Source organism: Limulus polyphemus, unplaced genomic scaffold, assembly GCF_000517525.1.
Source record: "Limulus polyphemus unplaced genomic scaffold, Limulus_polyphemus-2.1.2 Scaffold3119, whole genome shotgun sequence".
NCBI classification, from domain to species: domain Eukaryota; kingdom Metazoa; phylum Arthropoda; class Merostomata; order Xiphosura; family Limulidae; genus Limulus; species Limulus polyphemus.
The window spans coordinates 3,689-20,197 of record NW_013668729.1 but is presented as its reverse complement, the minus strand read 5'-3'; the positions used below and the strand labels follow the sequence as shown (position 1 = coordinate 20,197).

The 16,509-nt window shown below is 31.7% G+C and overlaps 1 protein-coding gene across 2 annotated transcripts; it reads right to left on the bottom strand.

The window, feature by feature from the left end:
* Window positions 1–754: 754 nt before the first annotated feature.
* Window positions 755–15,259, bottom strand: LOC106468700. Of its 2 annotated transcripts, none has more exons than XM_013929138.2 (6): window positions 15,157–15,259; window positions 11,442–11,584; window positions 10,704–10,865; window positions 8,374–8,556; window positions 7,485–7,699; window positions 755–2,295 (listed from the first exon to the last, which is right to left on the bottom strand). In XM_013929138.2, exons 2-6 carry the CDS (start codon window positions 11,563–11,565, stop codon window positions 1,873–1,875), a joined length of 1,107 nt encoding a protein of 368 aa, XP_013784592.1. In that variant the 5' UTR covers window positions 11,566–11,584; window positions 15,157–15,259; the 3' UTR covers window positions 755–1,872. The 2 variants fall into 2 exon arrangements, with proteins under 2 accessions (XP_013784592.1, XP_013784591.1); XM_013929137.2 differs by having other exon boundaries at window positions 755–2,298; window positions 15,157–15,258.
* Window positions 15,260–16,509: the final 1,250 nt, after the last annotated feature.

The following is a 16,509-nucleotide window of genomic DNA, read 5'->3' as shown; positions in this document are numbered from 1 at the left end:
ATAACTGTGAAGTAAGAAAAGTGTATGGACAAAGAAACTGGAATGTTTGGTACATATTTATCATAACTAAAAATTATCTTCCCTGTTAACCAGCATTAGGCTTATTGGTGTTAGGGAGTGAAAATAAGTACAGTGTTAATAATAATATTTTACAAGCATCACAAGCCTAAGAATTAAGAAACTGTGAAATTAATATTTGTGTAACTAGGATAAAACAAAACTAATATCCAGATAAATACTGGATCAACGAGGATTGTAACCCGATCACGGAGGATAGAGTATGATTAGATAATTGAAAATTTCTCCAGTGAACATAAAAAAAATCAAATTATAATATTCAGTCAAACCACATTGAATGTTCATTGTGCTTTATGCTCAGAGAGAGTACGTGTGTCTTGCCATCAAAACTATGAACGTTTCAGGTAATTATCAAAGTTTACAAGTAGGATAAAAAAGGATCATATGTACAGACACTATGTTCATGCATGGTTTTAGCACTTTTGTAAATTAATGTTTACTTTACTTTCAGGTATAACTATACTAACTAGAAATCGACCGGAACTGTTAATGAATGTGGCCCCATTAATGGTTAAAGAGGGAACTAGAGAAAGTATTATTATGTAACATATTTACGCGCTGTGTGAGAATAAAGACAAAATATCCTGCATATCTCAATAATTATTCAAATGTTTACCTACTTGATATGACCCATCTGTTATAATTATCTTGTATTTAAATATAATCATAACGTATATATTATGGAAGTACATCACATAAAAGTGTTTAATTATCACAATACCAGATACAACATGCCAAAGAACGATAACTTTTTCAGTTCCTACGAAACAATTTCGCAAACAAGGATAAGTTTGTTACACCAGAGAATAGAATCTAGAAAACAAGCATAACTTTTCTATGCTATAGAACACAATATATCGTTCAACATGATAAATTTTCAGGCTACGGTAACTACTCTGTTTTGAGCTAGAACGAGATGCAGACAGAAATGAAATTTTCAAGCCTTAATTAAATATGTTGAGTAACAAAAAAAAAAAAAATATGGTGGAAAAAGATAATTTAACTACGATCTCAGACCTACTGCAAAGTATAATAATTTACCTTGAATAACTATTAAGTTAATACGCGAATGTATATTAACTTTGGAACGTTCCACATATTATTTTATATAATTATTTTAATAAAAATATGTGCATATAAATACGAATTAGATCAAATAAACTGTACTCTATCGTCAAGAAATTTCCCATTTTATAGTAGATTAGGCGTTTTCATCTACACTACTTTGATCTTAAACTGATGGGTTAAGTTAACTCAATTTCTCAGTAAGTGTGTGTCTTATTTTTGAAAAAAAAATATATGTCTGTACAGCTTATTTTTTAATATTCTTCTTTTAAGGCGTTACATTTGTTTTAATAAAATAGTCCATTTTTTTACCTAAGATTAGATATTGGCTAAGAGTTTTCTTTCGTTCTTTTTATGCTCCAACAACTTGAAAGTTTTTTGTTAAAATTTCAATTAAAACACTAAGCTAGAATAATACTAATATACGTTTTACTGTGATCAGAGTGTCCAAAATCGACTGTTAAAGCAAGTTTTGAGTTTAGAAGAACAGGAGACTGCACACTAGCTTATAAAATATAATCATATTAATACAACTTTCATAACATGTATATTCACGGTTTAACTGTATGTAGTAAAGCTACGATCTTTAGTAAACACCTAACAGCACAAACAGTTAAGTTGAATAATTGCCACAACTTTATTTTCATATTTCAACCACTTGGCACTCGGAAGCACGAGTACATCCAAGCCAGATAACATTTTGTTTAACAGCTTCTGATGTTTCTTAATTTAAACATAAGCAGACCTTCGGTAGCGGAATTCTCTTTCGGAATCCTCATCTGAGAGCAGGTTGGCCAGTACATACAGCCGCTCCAGATCCTTGCTGTTACCGTTATCATATAGTTGTTTACTGATCTGATCCCACTGGCCATCGTCATCAAAACTTGATGGTGGAGAGGATCTCTTCTGGCTTGGCAACATAAAATATCGGTAGTCAGTGGGGTAAGGGTAGGAACGTCGCGCCATACTTATTTCTCTGTATGGGTTTTTCCACATAATTTCGGGCTCGATAACCTCTTCATCTGTATCAGGAGTGTTATAAGCGTAGCTTCCCGAGTAGAAGGCGGGTAAAGGTCCACTATCTGGTGAGTACGCCATCTCCGAGTTCTCCTCTTCATTAGCAGTTAATGGATGCTGTTCTTGATAAGGTACCTGCTGTACAACATTCACATTTTAACCAGTTCTTATCAATAATATTGACACGCTAAAAGAAGATCTCATCTGATTATAGAACGAGCTAAAAGTTGTTTCAAATTTTGTAAGAACAGGAACTACGTAATTAAAACATAAGAATGAATTTTTGTTCGACGTTGTTTTTCATCTCATCCACAAGTTTTCGACATTTCGGTCAATATTTAAATAATCGATACACTCGTTAGCATATAATGCATTGCAATCTTTGCATCTTTACTTTTTTTGAAGAGCAGGAAGTTCAGTAATAGAACTTTTAATAATAACGGTGTGTATTTACAAGTTCTATTTGGAAAAAGAAGTACAGGTTTTAGTTAAGACCCTAAATACTGATTAAAATGATCAGAAACTACGTAATTAAAACATACGTTGGAAATGCAACACCTAAAGTTAAATTATTTAATAAATGATGTAACATTTAACGCTTTGACGGAGACTTTGTTACATTTCCAGTCGACCCAACGAGCTCTGATATTGTGCCAGAGGTCTCGTCGGCAATTGTGTACGTCGCAAGATACCTACGGTCCAGATGCTGTTATGTTTCTTCTCGTTGGAGACCCATAGTAAAGGGTCATAAAGAAAGATTTGTAAAGAATTATTAACAGATACTGCTATGCATTCGGACGTTGTACGTTTCGCGTAGACTGAACATAAGTTTTTTTTGCGACTCTAAATACTATACAAAAGGGAAACTACGTCACCTACTAACGGAGTGCTTCTCTACATTTTAAAGACCCTTGGCTGCATACTCGGACGGTCTCGTCATGAGACCTCGATACTGCTTAAAACACGGGCCAACGAAAATAGACACAGCAGCGGCAAGAGGCTCCACGCTGTACACATATTTACCGCAAAAAGAACGATTTTATCGATAATTGCAAAACTGCTTCAAGAGTAGATAACATTCTTTCATTTGTGTTAAATACTGTTGACTTTTTAATATAAGGACACAGATCTTTTAATGACTGTAACTTAAGGGAGAACAGTGTGATAACTTGTTATAACTTTATCTTATTTCTTTTACTTCAATGATCTTTACTAATTTTAGTAAACCTTATAAGAATTTTGTTGACGTTTAAGATGTAAAACCTAAAACTGTTATTATGTTATACGGTAGGAATAATACTAACTTAATTATAATAAGCATGGATTTTGACCATCAGTCTCTGGAGGTAAATTTAATCATGTTGGTGAATGTCTGACATGGTTTTTATGTTACTATATACGAACACTCTTTAAAAACTGATTTCATGTAAAAGGATAGACCATCCCTGTTAGTCGTGAAGTCACAAATCTTACAATTATATCATCGTATTGAAAACGACCACTATGGTTTTCGCAGTAGTTATTGTTCCAACGATAGAGTGATGTAACATCACAGTATTTAACACATTTTCCGTCCTTTGTATCATACAAGAGCCTGATAGTGTTAACTCTGCCTAGTGGAAAACGTCAACACATCACACTTTACGATCAGCACTAAAGTAACTAGAGATTATTATAATTTAAAAGATATAAATGAATGATAATGCATCATATTAATAACGTTGCTGTTACTGCAGTGAATATCTAATTTTCCTAAATATTATAACGTTTATAAATTCTCAATACCTATGTGAAAAGAATCTAATTGTTACTGCTACAATCAGTATTTTGTGTTGTTATATATATATATCAGACAAACTATATTAGTTCTTGTTTTCATTATGTTCAAATATTGCATAACAATAGAACAGGTTGATTCTCAAGTTGAGATCATTGGCAGTAAGAGAGTCTGAGTAGAAAGTATACAAAAATTGTACGCTAACTGAAATGTATTAGTCTTGTAAGAAAACAAATTTAATCTTCGCAGTCCAGCATTTTATAATTCATAAATGTTTCCATTTGTGTTATTTTTAAGTATCAAAAAATATCTAGCTGTCAGTGGAATTACCACTTGGTTAAATTTGAAGAACACAACCCAAATTGGAAGATGAATAATATTGATATTTCTTTATGGGTCTAAACAACAACAACACCATGAAGAAGTATGTATAGACCTTGGTAAGTTATATTTGTAAACAATAATAGTTTTAAACTACAAATATGTGAATTCTAGATTGAAAACAGAAAATAACTTCCTGATGTACCCTCACAATTTGACAATGTTACGAAACGAATGTACATTTAGCTTTGTGTATCATTATGTAAAGTGGAAGAATAGAAAAATTCGTTCTTCATTGTTAGACTTACATGCAGTTTATTTTGATTGTAAAGTATATTGTGTAATGATGAACACAATGATGAAGTATTTATAAAATGTGAAAGAATCGTCTTTTCTTGTAAACCATATCTTTACCGTAAAAAGCAACAAAATGGAAATATTTTGTCATGAACATTTTACACACTTTGTTCTTAAAAGCTTTGAAAGTAGAGTGTATGCACATTATTTGTGATAAATCATAGATAAAGTCGTATTTTCTAACTTGAACTTTTTTTTTTTTTTTTTTTAATTTTCGCGCAAAGCTACACGAGGACTATCTGCGTTAGCCGTCCATAATTTAGCAGTGTAAGACTAGAGGGAAGGCAGCTAGTCATCACCACCCACGGCCAACTCTTGGGCTACTCTTTTACCAACGAATAGTGAGATTGACCGTCACATTATAACGCCCCCACGGCTGAAAGGGCGAGCATGTTTGGTGTGACGGGGATTTGAACCCGCGACCCGCGATTTTATTTATATATATTAAAATATATTTAAAATATACTGAGCTATGATGAAGCGTAGGTTTTATATAAGAAAATCACAGAACACTCATTTGTAACTGACGATTAATATATTTGATGATTTTTCTATAAAGTATAAGTGTTTGTTTCGTTTCTTTGTAATTAAGCACAAAGCTACACACGGCTATCTGTGCTCTGCCCACCACGGGTATCGAAACCCGGATTCTAGCGTTGTAAGTCCGCAGACATGCCGCTGTGCCAATGGGGGGCAAAGTATAAGTGAAAGATAATGCATCAAATGTTAACATAACATTGTTTCAAAATCTATGTGAGGATATTTCTGTTTTGAAATAGTTGATAAACTATTTTTTCTGCGCCTACTAACTGAAATCTTACATGTTTAGTTTGCATGAAATCATTTATTTGTTTAGTACGATGTATTAAAATGTCTCATGTTAAATGTAGTGTTTGTTTTCACATATTGTTATACAAATGAAAAATACAGACTCTAAGTGAAATAGTAATATGAACATAATGTACAAAGGTTGTGTGAAAGTTAATCCTCTATTTTATAAACTAAGATGTTTATAGTATATTAGTGTGTCTTGAAGTTTTTTAAATACATATTTCAGTTTGCTTGTCGAGTCTATGATTTCACGTTGTTGTTATAAAGATAAACAGTAAATGTGTTGGATTTATAAAATGTGAAAGAATAATCACTTGGTTTATAATTACAAATACTTTTAAGATTATGATTGTCAACTCTTTTTTTCAGTTATAAACTATGGTCATTTATGAAAAATGTATTTGATGCTTTGGTGAACTAATAAGATTAAATGATACAGTGTAATATAATTTCTGATTTTTCAAGAACTATTTAATACATATATTTGAATCATTATAAAGTGACATGACTTTAGTCTCGTACAAATCATTACGTACTAAAAATAACATATTTTACCAAAAAGGCTTTTAACCTTTCATTCTACTAATTTTAATAGGGTAATGGTTGTTTGGCCAAGTGACGACCTCTCCTGCCAGTGACCCTTTGTATTTCCTAAAATCAAAGTTTATCAACGCCATTTGAGTCGGACCTCTCAGACACTATTAGCGTGAGTTAGAAATCTGTGCAAGATAATCGTTATAGACGTTTTGATTTATGCATAAATAAAAATGTTTGTTTATAAGATGTGCTGTAAAACTACTAAGTTATATTAATTTTAATTGTACAGTATATTTTGTACTTCAAGTGCATGTTATACACTAAATCATAAAATGGTAAGTGCTGCTATTTTAAATAGTAAAGTGATTAATTAAACAGTAAGCCATCCATTTATCGTATTTAGTTACAGCAAAATGATTTACTACTGAGTTTATTAACTATTTGTTAAAATTAGAGATACAAATGAAAAATAGTTACATTCATAGAGGTCAGCGTAAGAATATGTTTTAAACCAAACATGATAATTAGTGAAACGTGCGTTATATGTACAGATATGCTTACAAAGTGAAACAGTAAGCTTGTATGTTAAATTATTATATATTATTTAGAGATTTAAATAATTATGCTGTCATGAAAAATACGTCCTTCAGAGGACGATAATTGTAAAACAATGTAATGCAAATTAATAACAGAAGCGAAAATGATACTATAGTGCATTAAATGTGTACTAAATCGAAACTTAAGTCATAATTCGCTGCTGAATAATAATGTAACTGTCTCGTTGAATTATTTGTAAAAACGAAACATTAGGTATAATAAAGTCCTTTCAGGACAGATAATTGTAAAAGCATGTAAAGTAAATTATTGGCTATGCTACAGTATTTGCCTCAGTTAAATAATGAATAAATTGAGGTCATCATCCAATTGAACTATCCGTTTATAGAAACACCATACGCTCTAGCAGCACTAACCTGAGTAACACAATTCGCCAAGTAACACCGTCCGCCTATAGAACCTTAGTAACACAATTCACCTAGTAACACTGCCTGCCTTTGTAAAACACATGCAATACAATTAAATATATAAATGAAAACTATAAACATAAGTTAAGACAAATTGAAATTTGTACAGCCATATGGAAGTATGGTAACACTATCCGCTTTTGTAAAACACACATAATACGCCTAGTAAGACCATCCGTCTATAGAAACTCCATCCTTAGTAAGATCATCTGCCTATACCAACACTACCCTCAGTAACACAAACCATCTACAGAACCTTAGTAACATCATCCGCCCATAGAACCTTGGTGGCAGCATCCCTATGACAGCAACACCCTCTGGTGCCACTTCGTGGAACTATGACGTCGATGTGTGTGTCGGTTATGCGGTTATTTTATAATATTAAAAATCAACTACAATCACAAGTCCACACAGTGATTATTAAAATATTTAGACCACAACCATTTAGTTAAATTAATTATCAGAATACAACTACAAACCTCATACTGTTTTTCTTGGTTCAAAGCGTCTAGCCACTTAAGTATTTGTGCCACATCTGTGTGGCGTTTCAAACGCATGGCTCGCCTGGGAAAACGTCGAGCAACGTCTAACATCTCTTCCATGTTGTCCCTCAAACTCCTTTTTCTCATGTAACTCCTTTTTCGACGATAGATAGCGTCCCTATAGTCATACGGCCTGTATTGTGAGTATTCATCTACAGTAAATGACACATGAGACAAGTGATGTTACAATTTATAAGTGAATGTTCACCCGTGAACGGAAGCGTATACTGTGGATTGTATTTGTTAATTGCTAAATTATTTTCTTTATCCAATGGAAAATTTTAAATTTGGTTGGAATAAAAAATATTTCTTATCTGATTGGAGGAAAAGTTAAGTCTCGTACAACCAAGTGTTAATTATGCTTTTTATAAATAGAGTGGATATTAAGAATTGTACGTAGTAATCGCCAAATCATTTTAATGGTCTAATGAAAACTTTTGGGAGAATATGGATAAAGAAACATTTCTTTCTAGATTATGGGAAAATTACAAACAAATAACAACTCGTGATTGGAGTAGAAACTACCATATATAAATCTGTAGAAAGGTCTAATAACCGACATGCTGTGTAACTGGTAAGCACCAAGATGATTCAAAACCAATAGTAATATTTAGTCATTATCCATCTCTCAAGCACCTTATCAATGGCTAACGCTTTTAAACTATTTAAAAGGTACTAGTAATGGAACTCACGAAGGCATAGTTCAAACACATACACAATATTATTATATGTATTATCAGATTCATGGAATTTTTCACAATGCAAGCTTAACGTTAATCAATATATTCAGCTCCTACTACTTTCTTGTAAAACTGTAAAAACTCACCGTACACATCTGTGCCCAGAAGAGGTCCAGACGTTCTGTCAGGTTCGGGTCCATAAGGTTCTCCGCCATATGGGTTTGTAACACTTAATACAGAAGGGGTGTCCAGATAACCAAAGACGTCGAGGTTTTTGTTCGAGTTGTATTTTTCGTCTTGTTCATCTTCGCTCAACAGTTTTTCTTCATCTATTTAAATTTAATAACTATGTTTAATTTTTTATCCTTTGAATATTTGAAATATAACATGAACTTATAATTGAACTTCAAAGACATTATTAATCATGAATATATATATACATATACATTCACACACACACACAAAATAATTAACATGGAACAGAAAGTAACTGAGGAAACAAATAATTATACAATGATGCCAGTTATAATAATATCATAATCCGTCGTTCTGCTAACATTACTGAAAACTCTTGGAAGATGTAAAACATTCTCGCAATTAAATACGAAAAAGGATGTTGAATCAACGCTATCAATTCCCTTTACAATCTTAAACACCTCAATAAGATTTCCTCTAGCTCTTCTTTTTTTCAAGAGAAAACAAGTTCAGAGATCTTAACTTATCCTTAAATGACAACCTTTCCATCCCAGGTACCATCCTAGTAGCTCTCCTCTGAACTCTTTCCAACAATTCAATATTATTTCTAAGGTAAAGTGCCCAAGACTGTACACAGTACTCCAAACGTAGCCCAAACAATGACCTATACAATGACATTATAACCTCTTTATACTTGTATAAATACAGTCTAAGCTCCTATATGCCCTGCCATTAGCAACAGCACATTGCTTGGATGGGTTAGGAGAATGATGAATCAGAACATCAAGATCGTTTTATTCCATAATATTTTCAAGGTTATTTCCATCAAAAACACACTCATAATTCAATTTGTGGTATTGCACATGCATTACCTTGCATTTATTATAATTAAAAAATCATTTACTATTTATTCCCCCAATTCACCAAATAATCCAAACCCTATTGTAACGCAGTAGCATCCTTCTCACAGCCAGCAACGCCAAAAATATTAATATCATCAGCAAATATAAATAATTTATTGACCATTCTTTCATTTATGTCTTTAATCTAGATCAAAAAGAGCATAGGTCCTAACACTGAGCTCTGAGACACCCCCACTTGGGACATCAATTCAGTTTGATTGAATTCCATTTATAATATATCCCTCTGATTTTTTCCATCCAGCCAATTTTCTATCCAACGAGTCAACCTATCCCCATACTCACAGAGATAACTTTTTAAACAAACATTTAATGTGGCACCTTGTCAAGTACATTCTGAAAAGTCAGACACACCAAATCTACATCCGTACCCTCATCTACAACCGCAGTAATCTCTTCAAAGAATGTCAAAAAATTAGCAAGTCAAGATTTTACCCTAATGAAACCACGCTGACTAACCAATAACATTTTCAACTTTGTTAACTGACCTTGCAAAGCATTTTTTATCACAGTTTCAAAGACTTTTTCCATTACTGATGTAAGACTAAAAGGTCTATAATTACTGAGACAATTTTTATCACATCCCTTGAAAAGTGGAATTCATTAGCCAACTTCCAATCTACTGGTGTCTGCCCAATATTCAAGAACTTAGAAAAAAATAGCAAGCGTTATAAAATAGTTTGTGTAATATTTAACATATTTGTCAGAGAAGAAAAAATATACTTATTTCGGTAGGCTAAATTTATTATAAAGTGAATACAAGTTGATAGCGTTACCAAATACTATTCGTTTCCCATTTAGCTAATCAAAGTGAACGATACAGATTTTTTCGAATGAAACTTATGAGTCAGGAAATATACTATTGAAACTGCTTCACTTACGTAAAAAGGTGAACTTGTGACTATGGAGAGAGTACCAGTAGGAACTATGCATTGATAGAAAAATAAATGTGACTTCAACATACAGTAAGTAGCCTAACCTTCTGTGTTACGATATTCTCCTGATGTTTTTCATTTATTTGAATTTTTCATAAGTAACAGATATCCAAGAGAATGTTACACAGGCTCTATCGTAAATAATCTGCTACAATTTAGGCAATGAATAACGTCCTTAAGACTCGAACTTGATAACTGTTTACTTTTATGAAATTCCAAACACTTCTTTCAAATGTTGATATCAATTGATTTTACTCAGATACACCAAACTCATGGAAAAAGTTTGTCACATCTCATCATCGCTCTAAGAATAAATTATCTTTCATTATTTACAAAACGAAACAGTTAGAACTTGGATACCTAATTCTTTCAATCTATACTATTCAGTTTCAAAATTCACAAAGTCACTGATTTGTCAACACTCACCGGAACGTTTATCAGTTTGTTCTTCTGTACTCGAAGTGGAAGTTTCTTCGCCATCAGTTGATTCTGAGCCGTCTTTATTTGAATTTTTCGGAAAGTCGTCAGTTGTTGCCGAAGGTTTGTTTTGTTGGTTACCAAACATGATGTTCTCCTCTGAACGTTTTTCTGCAATATAAATGATAATTTTTTCAAATTGTTCGTTTTATCCACATATGTTAAAAAAAGAATACTTTCAGGTGCACCATTTTTTATACGTATTGAAATTAATCAATACTTTGAAGTGTGATTGTTCAAAAATATAAAAATATATTCAACCAAATAGGTTGTCATACAATTTTAATCCAGGTAAATATAACATTATGAGAACCTATTAAATTCAAAATATTATCACATGTAATTCGCGCTACTCTGTGATATTTGAAGAAAGCATAATTACAAAACTAGTTGCTTCATCATTTCAGGTTATCCCCGTGTGTGACACCAAATGTAAAAACAAGACACTTTTGTCTTGAATTTAGTTTTTCTCACATTATGGCTAGATGCTGATGCTAATTAGTTTTACTAGTGTATATAGAAAAATATTCTGCCATTTATTCTGAGATTTTAATTTTGTGTCTTTCATAGCTATTCACTAAAATGAGCATTTGTAACGATACATACTGAAAACCGTGTAATTTGTAATAAGAAAAAAGGGGCCACTCAACATATTATAGTATTAGGAAAATAAGACAGAAAAATTACCTTTAGTTTCCGAACTGTTGGATTTTTCTGCCACTGTTTTGTTTTCCTGGATATTTGGGGCTGCTGTTGCAACGAAAACGAACCAAAACACCAAAAGTGTGCTGCCAGCAAGTCGTAACTTCATGTTCGTTGAATATAATAAACTACAAATAAATAAGTTGTAAGTCATGTCAGTATGGAGTCATCATCGGTCAACCCTCAAAATAGGATTGATTACCTAGATATACGCAAAACAAGATAATGCCTTTTTGATTTCATAACCTCTTTTGTTTGTGTGTCTGTTTTAAAGTCTGTCACATCATGTATATACGTGTTTTATTTCTATAACAGTTTCATTAATAAAATGTCATTTACGTTTTTAACATTTTATGATTCTATATATATATATATATATATTTAAAGTTAATGTTTTCTAGCTGAAGAGTAGCCAAACCTAGAAGACCGGTTCTATAAAGTGTATGAAATTTTATACAATTTTACAAGTTGAGAGGGAGAATAAAGCTAACTATTTCATGGAAGAAAACTTCAAGTTACTTTGCAAACTATAATATCTACAGGAAATGAAATCTGACTTCTTAACCTACAATATATATGTACACATATATATACGTACAAAGTGAAAGAAAAAAGGAAGATTTCTCAGAAAAAATGATTGAAATACATGCACATATATATATTAACGAAAATAAAATTCACAAAAATAGTCTAGTTTCTTTTTTTCTTACTTTATCAATTACATAGCGTGAACGTAATGCTCTCCTTTAAGAAAAAGGTAAATTTTCAAAGTAATTCGGAAGTATCGCACATTACTTGGGTGAATGCGCAGGCATAGCTATGTTTTGGTTACATTCACACGATTTTTTGATACGCAAGTGAAGATATCATTACAGCACGGATCTTCAACAAACTCATCAAAATATTTTTTATTTGAAAGCTAGAAACTCACTATGGGTGAGTTGATATTCCAATCCCTCCAAATATGTTCAGTTAAAGCAGATTTGTTTTCACTCTTTTCGAAGTTAATTAGACTGTGTGGGCAGGTATACGATGTCTGTTGCTAAGCGACACCCATCTACGCTCACGCTTGTTCAGATATAATTCAAAATAGCTGATGTGGAAAGTTGGTATATTATCTACTGCTACGAAGCCATAAAAATTTAACTGGTATAGTTCTGACGTCAGTATTTTTTTTTATGAACTAGCTTAGACAAGCTCTTTGTGAAATACAGAACGACTAAGCTTTACTTATATCTGAAAGTTTGAGAGCTAGCTTGCAGAAACGTAGTAGTAAATTCATATTGTATAAGTCAGAAATGAGATTCGTATTATTGATCTTATTTTATTGGAATATGTATCTATTACCATATTGGCCCAATTATAGGGCGATCTCGAATATAAGGCGACCTCTATTTTCCAAAACCACAGGAAAGAAAAAATCGCCAGTCATCCCTATTTAAACATATACTATTTATATTAAGAGTTAATAACTAGCCGTACTTTTTTGTACACTACCTATAGTATGAGTTGAATCATCAACTGTCCTTATTTAAACATAGACTACCTATAGTGAGAATTAAGTCGTCAGCTGTCCTTACTTTAACATAGACTATCTATAGTAAGAGTTAAGTCACCAGACGTCTAAAGAGTAAACTGTCTATAGTAAGAGTTGAGTCATTAGCTGTTTCTATTTAAATATAGGCTATATATAGCAAGAGTTAACTCATCAGATGTCATTATTTAAACGTAGACTACCTATAGTAAATGTTAAACCACCAGCCATCCTTACCTAAACGCAGACTATCTATGGTAAGAGTTAAATCACGAGCCAGTTGATGATTCAACTCATACTTTAGATTTTTTTACATTTAAATAAGGACGATTTAACTTTTACTATAGGTAGTCTATGTATATTTAAGGACAATTGATGATTCAACTCACACTATAGGTAGTGTACACATAAATAAGGAGAACTGGTGATTTCACTTTTACTGTACGTAGTCTATGTATATTTAAGGACAATTGATGATTCAACTCACACTATAGGTAGTGTACACATAAATAAGGAGAACTGATGATTTCACTTTTACTGTACGTAGTCTATGTATATATAAGGACAATTGATAATTCAACTTATACTATAGGTAGTGTACACATAAATAAGGAGAACTGGTGATTTAACTTTTACTATAGGTAGTCTATGTATATATAAGGACAATTGATGATTCAACTCATACTATAGGTAGTGTACACATAAATAAGGAGAACTGGTGATTTAACTTTTACTATAGGTAGTCTAAGTTTGAATTAGAATAACTGGTGATTTAACTCTTACTATAGATAGTCTATGTTTATATAAGGACACCAGTTCTCCTTATTTATGTGTACACTACCTATAGTATAAGTTGAATCATCAATTGTCCTTATATATATATACATAGACTACCTATAGTAAGAGTTAAACCACCAGCCTTCCATATTTAAACATAGACTATCTGTAGCAAGAGTTAAGTCACCAGTAGTCCTTATCTAAATGTAGACTATTTATAGTTAGAATTAAGTCACCGGCTGTCCTTACATTGAAATTGACTATTATGAGAGTTAAGACACTACAAGCTTTTATAGCTGTAAACTATTTGTTACTGCCAAAGTGTTAACCACTTGTTGTCCTTTTTAAACAATGATTAACTGTTCTAAGAAGTGAACCATCAAATATTATTTAGAAACAACTATTCTATTTACAAAATGTAAGGTACTGGCAGTTTTTATTAAAAAAATGAGTTGCTGACACCAAGGATAAGAACACTATCATTTTCTTATGCTTTGACTTATCATTTTTATATGTAATCTACCAGTTGTATATTTTGCATTATAAGAGTGATAAAAAAACTTACAACTTGGTGTGTAGGAGTTACACCTAAATTGTAAGTTTTGAATTCTGTTATCTCCAAATGTTTATTGAAATTACCCTAATTATTTGTAAGATAAGACAGAGTTATATGCCAGTTCGTAATGTTAATCATATATCAGGTACCCACTTATTTTTACGTCTATATTTAACGTCTTTGATATGGAAAAAATTGGCACAAAATAATTCATTTACATTTTTAAATTGAATTTTTAGCACACTACGTTTCGGCCTTATGCCCTTCATTAAGTGATGAGACTAACTGTTATATGGAATATCATTGCGTAAAAAACTATCAGCCTATTATTCTTTTTAGATTTAAATTTTTTTTTTCATGAGTAAACCTTATAGCCAAATAGTCATTCTTCAATTTACTACTGACAGTAAAAAAATATTTGGGATTATAAGAAAATATTCTTCTTCTAAAACTTCTCCACGTAATTTCGGTAAAAATGGGGAAACAAATCGGGGCTGAGTAACTAACATATGGATAAATAATAAACTGTTGAAGTGACAATAAACTGAAATACTTGGATTTCTAAAGTAAATAACAATGTTATATGTTACAGTTATAACATTTTATAGCCGCTTTTTAGTATATTTCAAACAGTTTTCTATTTTCATCAAAGTAACATATATATCAAATAATTTTGTTTTCTGGTCGATTGCAGTATCCTTGTGGTATATTTGTCATATAAAACACAATTAATTTCAAAATATCTAATTCTTAATGTAATAAACGTTTGGCTGACTCTAAGCAGAAAGATATTTATTATTTGTGAGAATAAACTTCTAATGATTTTCTCTTACCTGAAAGAAATCACGACCTTTCCTTCCAATTCCAAGTCCACAGGTCTGCTGTGTCACTGCAGTACCATCAGATCTTACAAGAGAAGCCACCCACGCACAACGCGCAATTGCTCCAAAATTGTATGTGCGCATGCTCCAGGTTGTTGCCATAGCAGCAGAACATCGATATCTACCTTCTACTCATTGCAGCAGCAGTGAACTTTAGCGAAATTCTGACCGCATCCTGCTGAACCCGACTAAGTTATCACAATTTTTGATCATATAAGCCACTCTTTCAGGGAATGGAATTGGTCGAAATAACTATTTTTCAAAAATAAAATAGACAAATTACTTGTAAATAAGTAAATAAACAGTTAATTTTAATTTCAACATATGTAATTTAAGAAAAAACATGCATGTCTTATAAACTACACTAGCACTTTTTTGGAATATTTTTTGTTAGTTTATTAGTAGAATTCTAACTTTTAATCTAACTATAATATTAAATTTTGGAAAATTGATTTTGCTGGAGAGATCGATTATATTGCATCATTACGTGTCTTTAATGCTTTGTCTCTGATACTTTTGTTTGCTTAAGAATACCAGTTTTGTAAGACTTGGAAAGGATAGAATATTCTCTAAAGAGAAAATACTTTTTTCTATCAGTTTTTACAGTTCAGTAAGAACTGTACATTAACAATAAATCTTATATATATTGCAAACTGTGGTGTCTGTCCGAGCTTTCGTCTGTCTCCCGTTTGAAAAGCTGCGTACGCAGGAAAAGCTCAACATTCACTTTTGAAATGACGGGAGAACAGTCATGAATAATGTTCATACCAAATTTTATTTCGCAAACAGGATATTCTACACTAAACTGTTAGGAATTAATCACATTATCACTCATATTTCAAAATATGATGTAACAAAAAGAATAAAAATGTAGATTTACCGTATGTTATTGTTGAGCGGCTCTTAGCATGACTGAAATGCTCAACAATTACTTTTTGAGGTGGGCGGTATACGTAGCTCATAGCTTTGGCTTTGAGTGAAATCAAGAGTGCAACACAATTAATCTTTTTAAAGTCTATGAAATAATTTAAATTGATACATTAACTTAAACTTTTGCCGTCACTGGGGACGAGTACTTTTGCTTGTGTCTAATAAAGCGAATATTCTGTTAATGAAAAGATAAATCTCGATATTCATCAAGATAATTAATATTTTTACATATAAAACACATTTTATAGCAGATTATGTTAATGGTTACATTTTCTTGTGGTTAAGTTTAAAAAATAAAAATAATGAAATAATGACATTCAGAGCTAGCTTTGATAATAATAATATTTTTATTTATTTAAGTTAAATATTCATTTT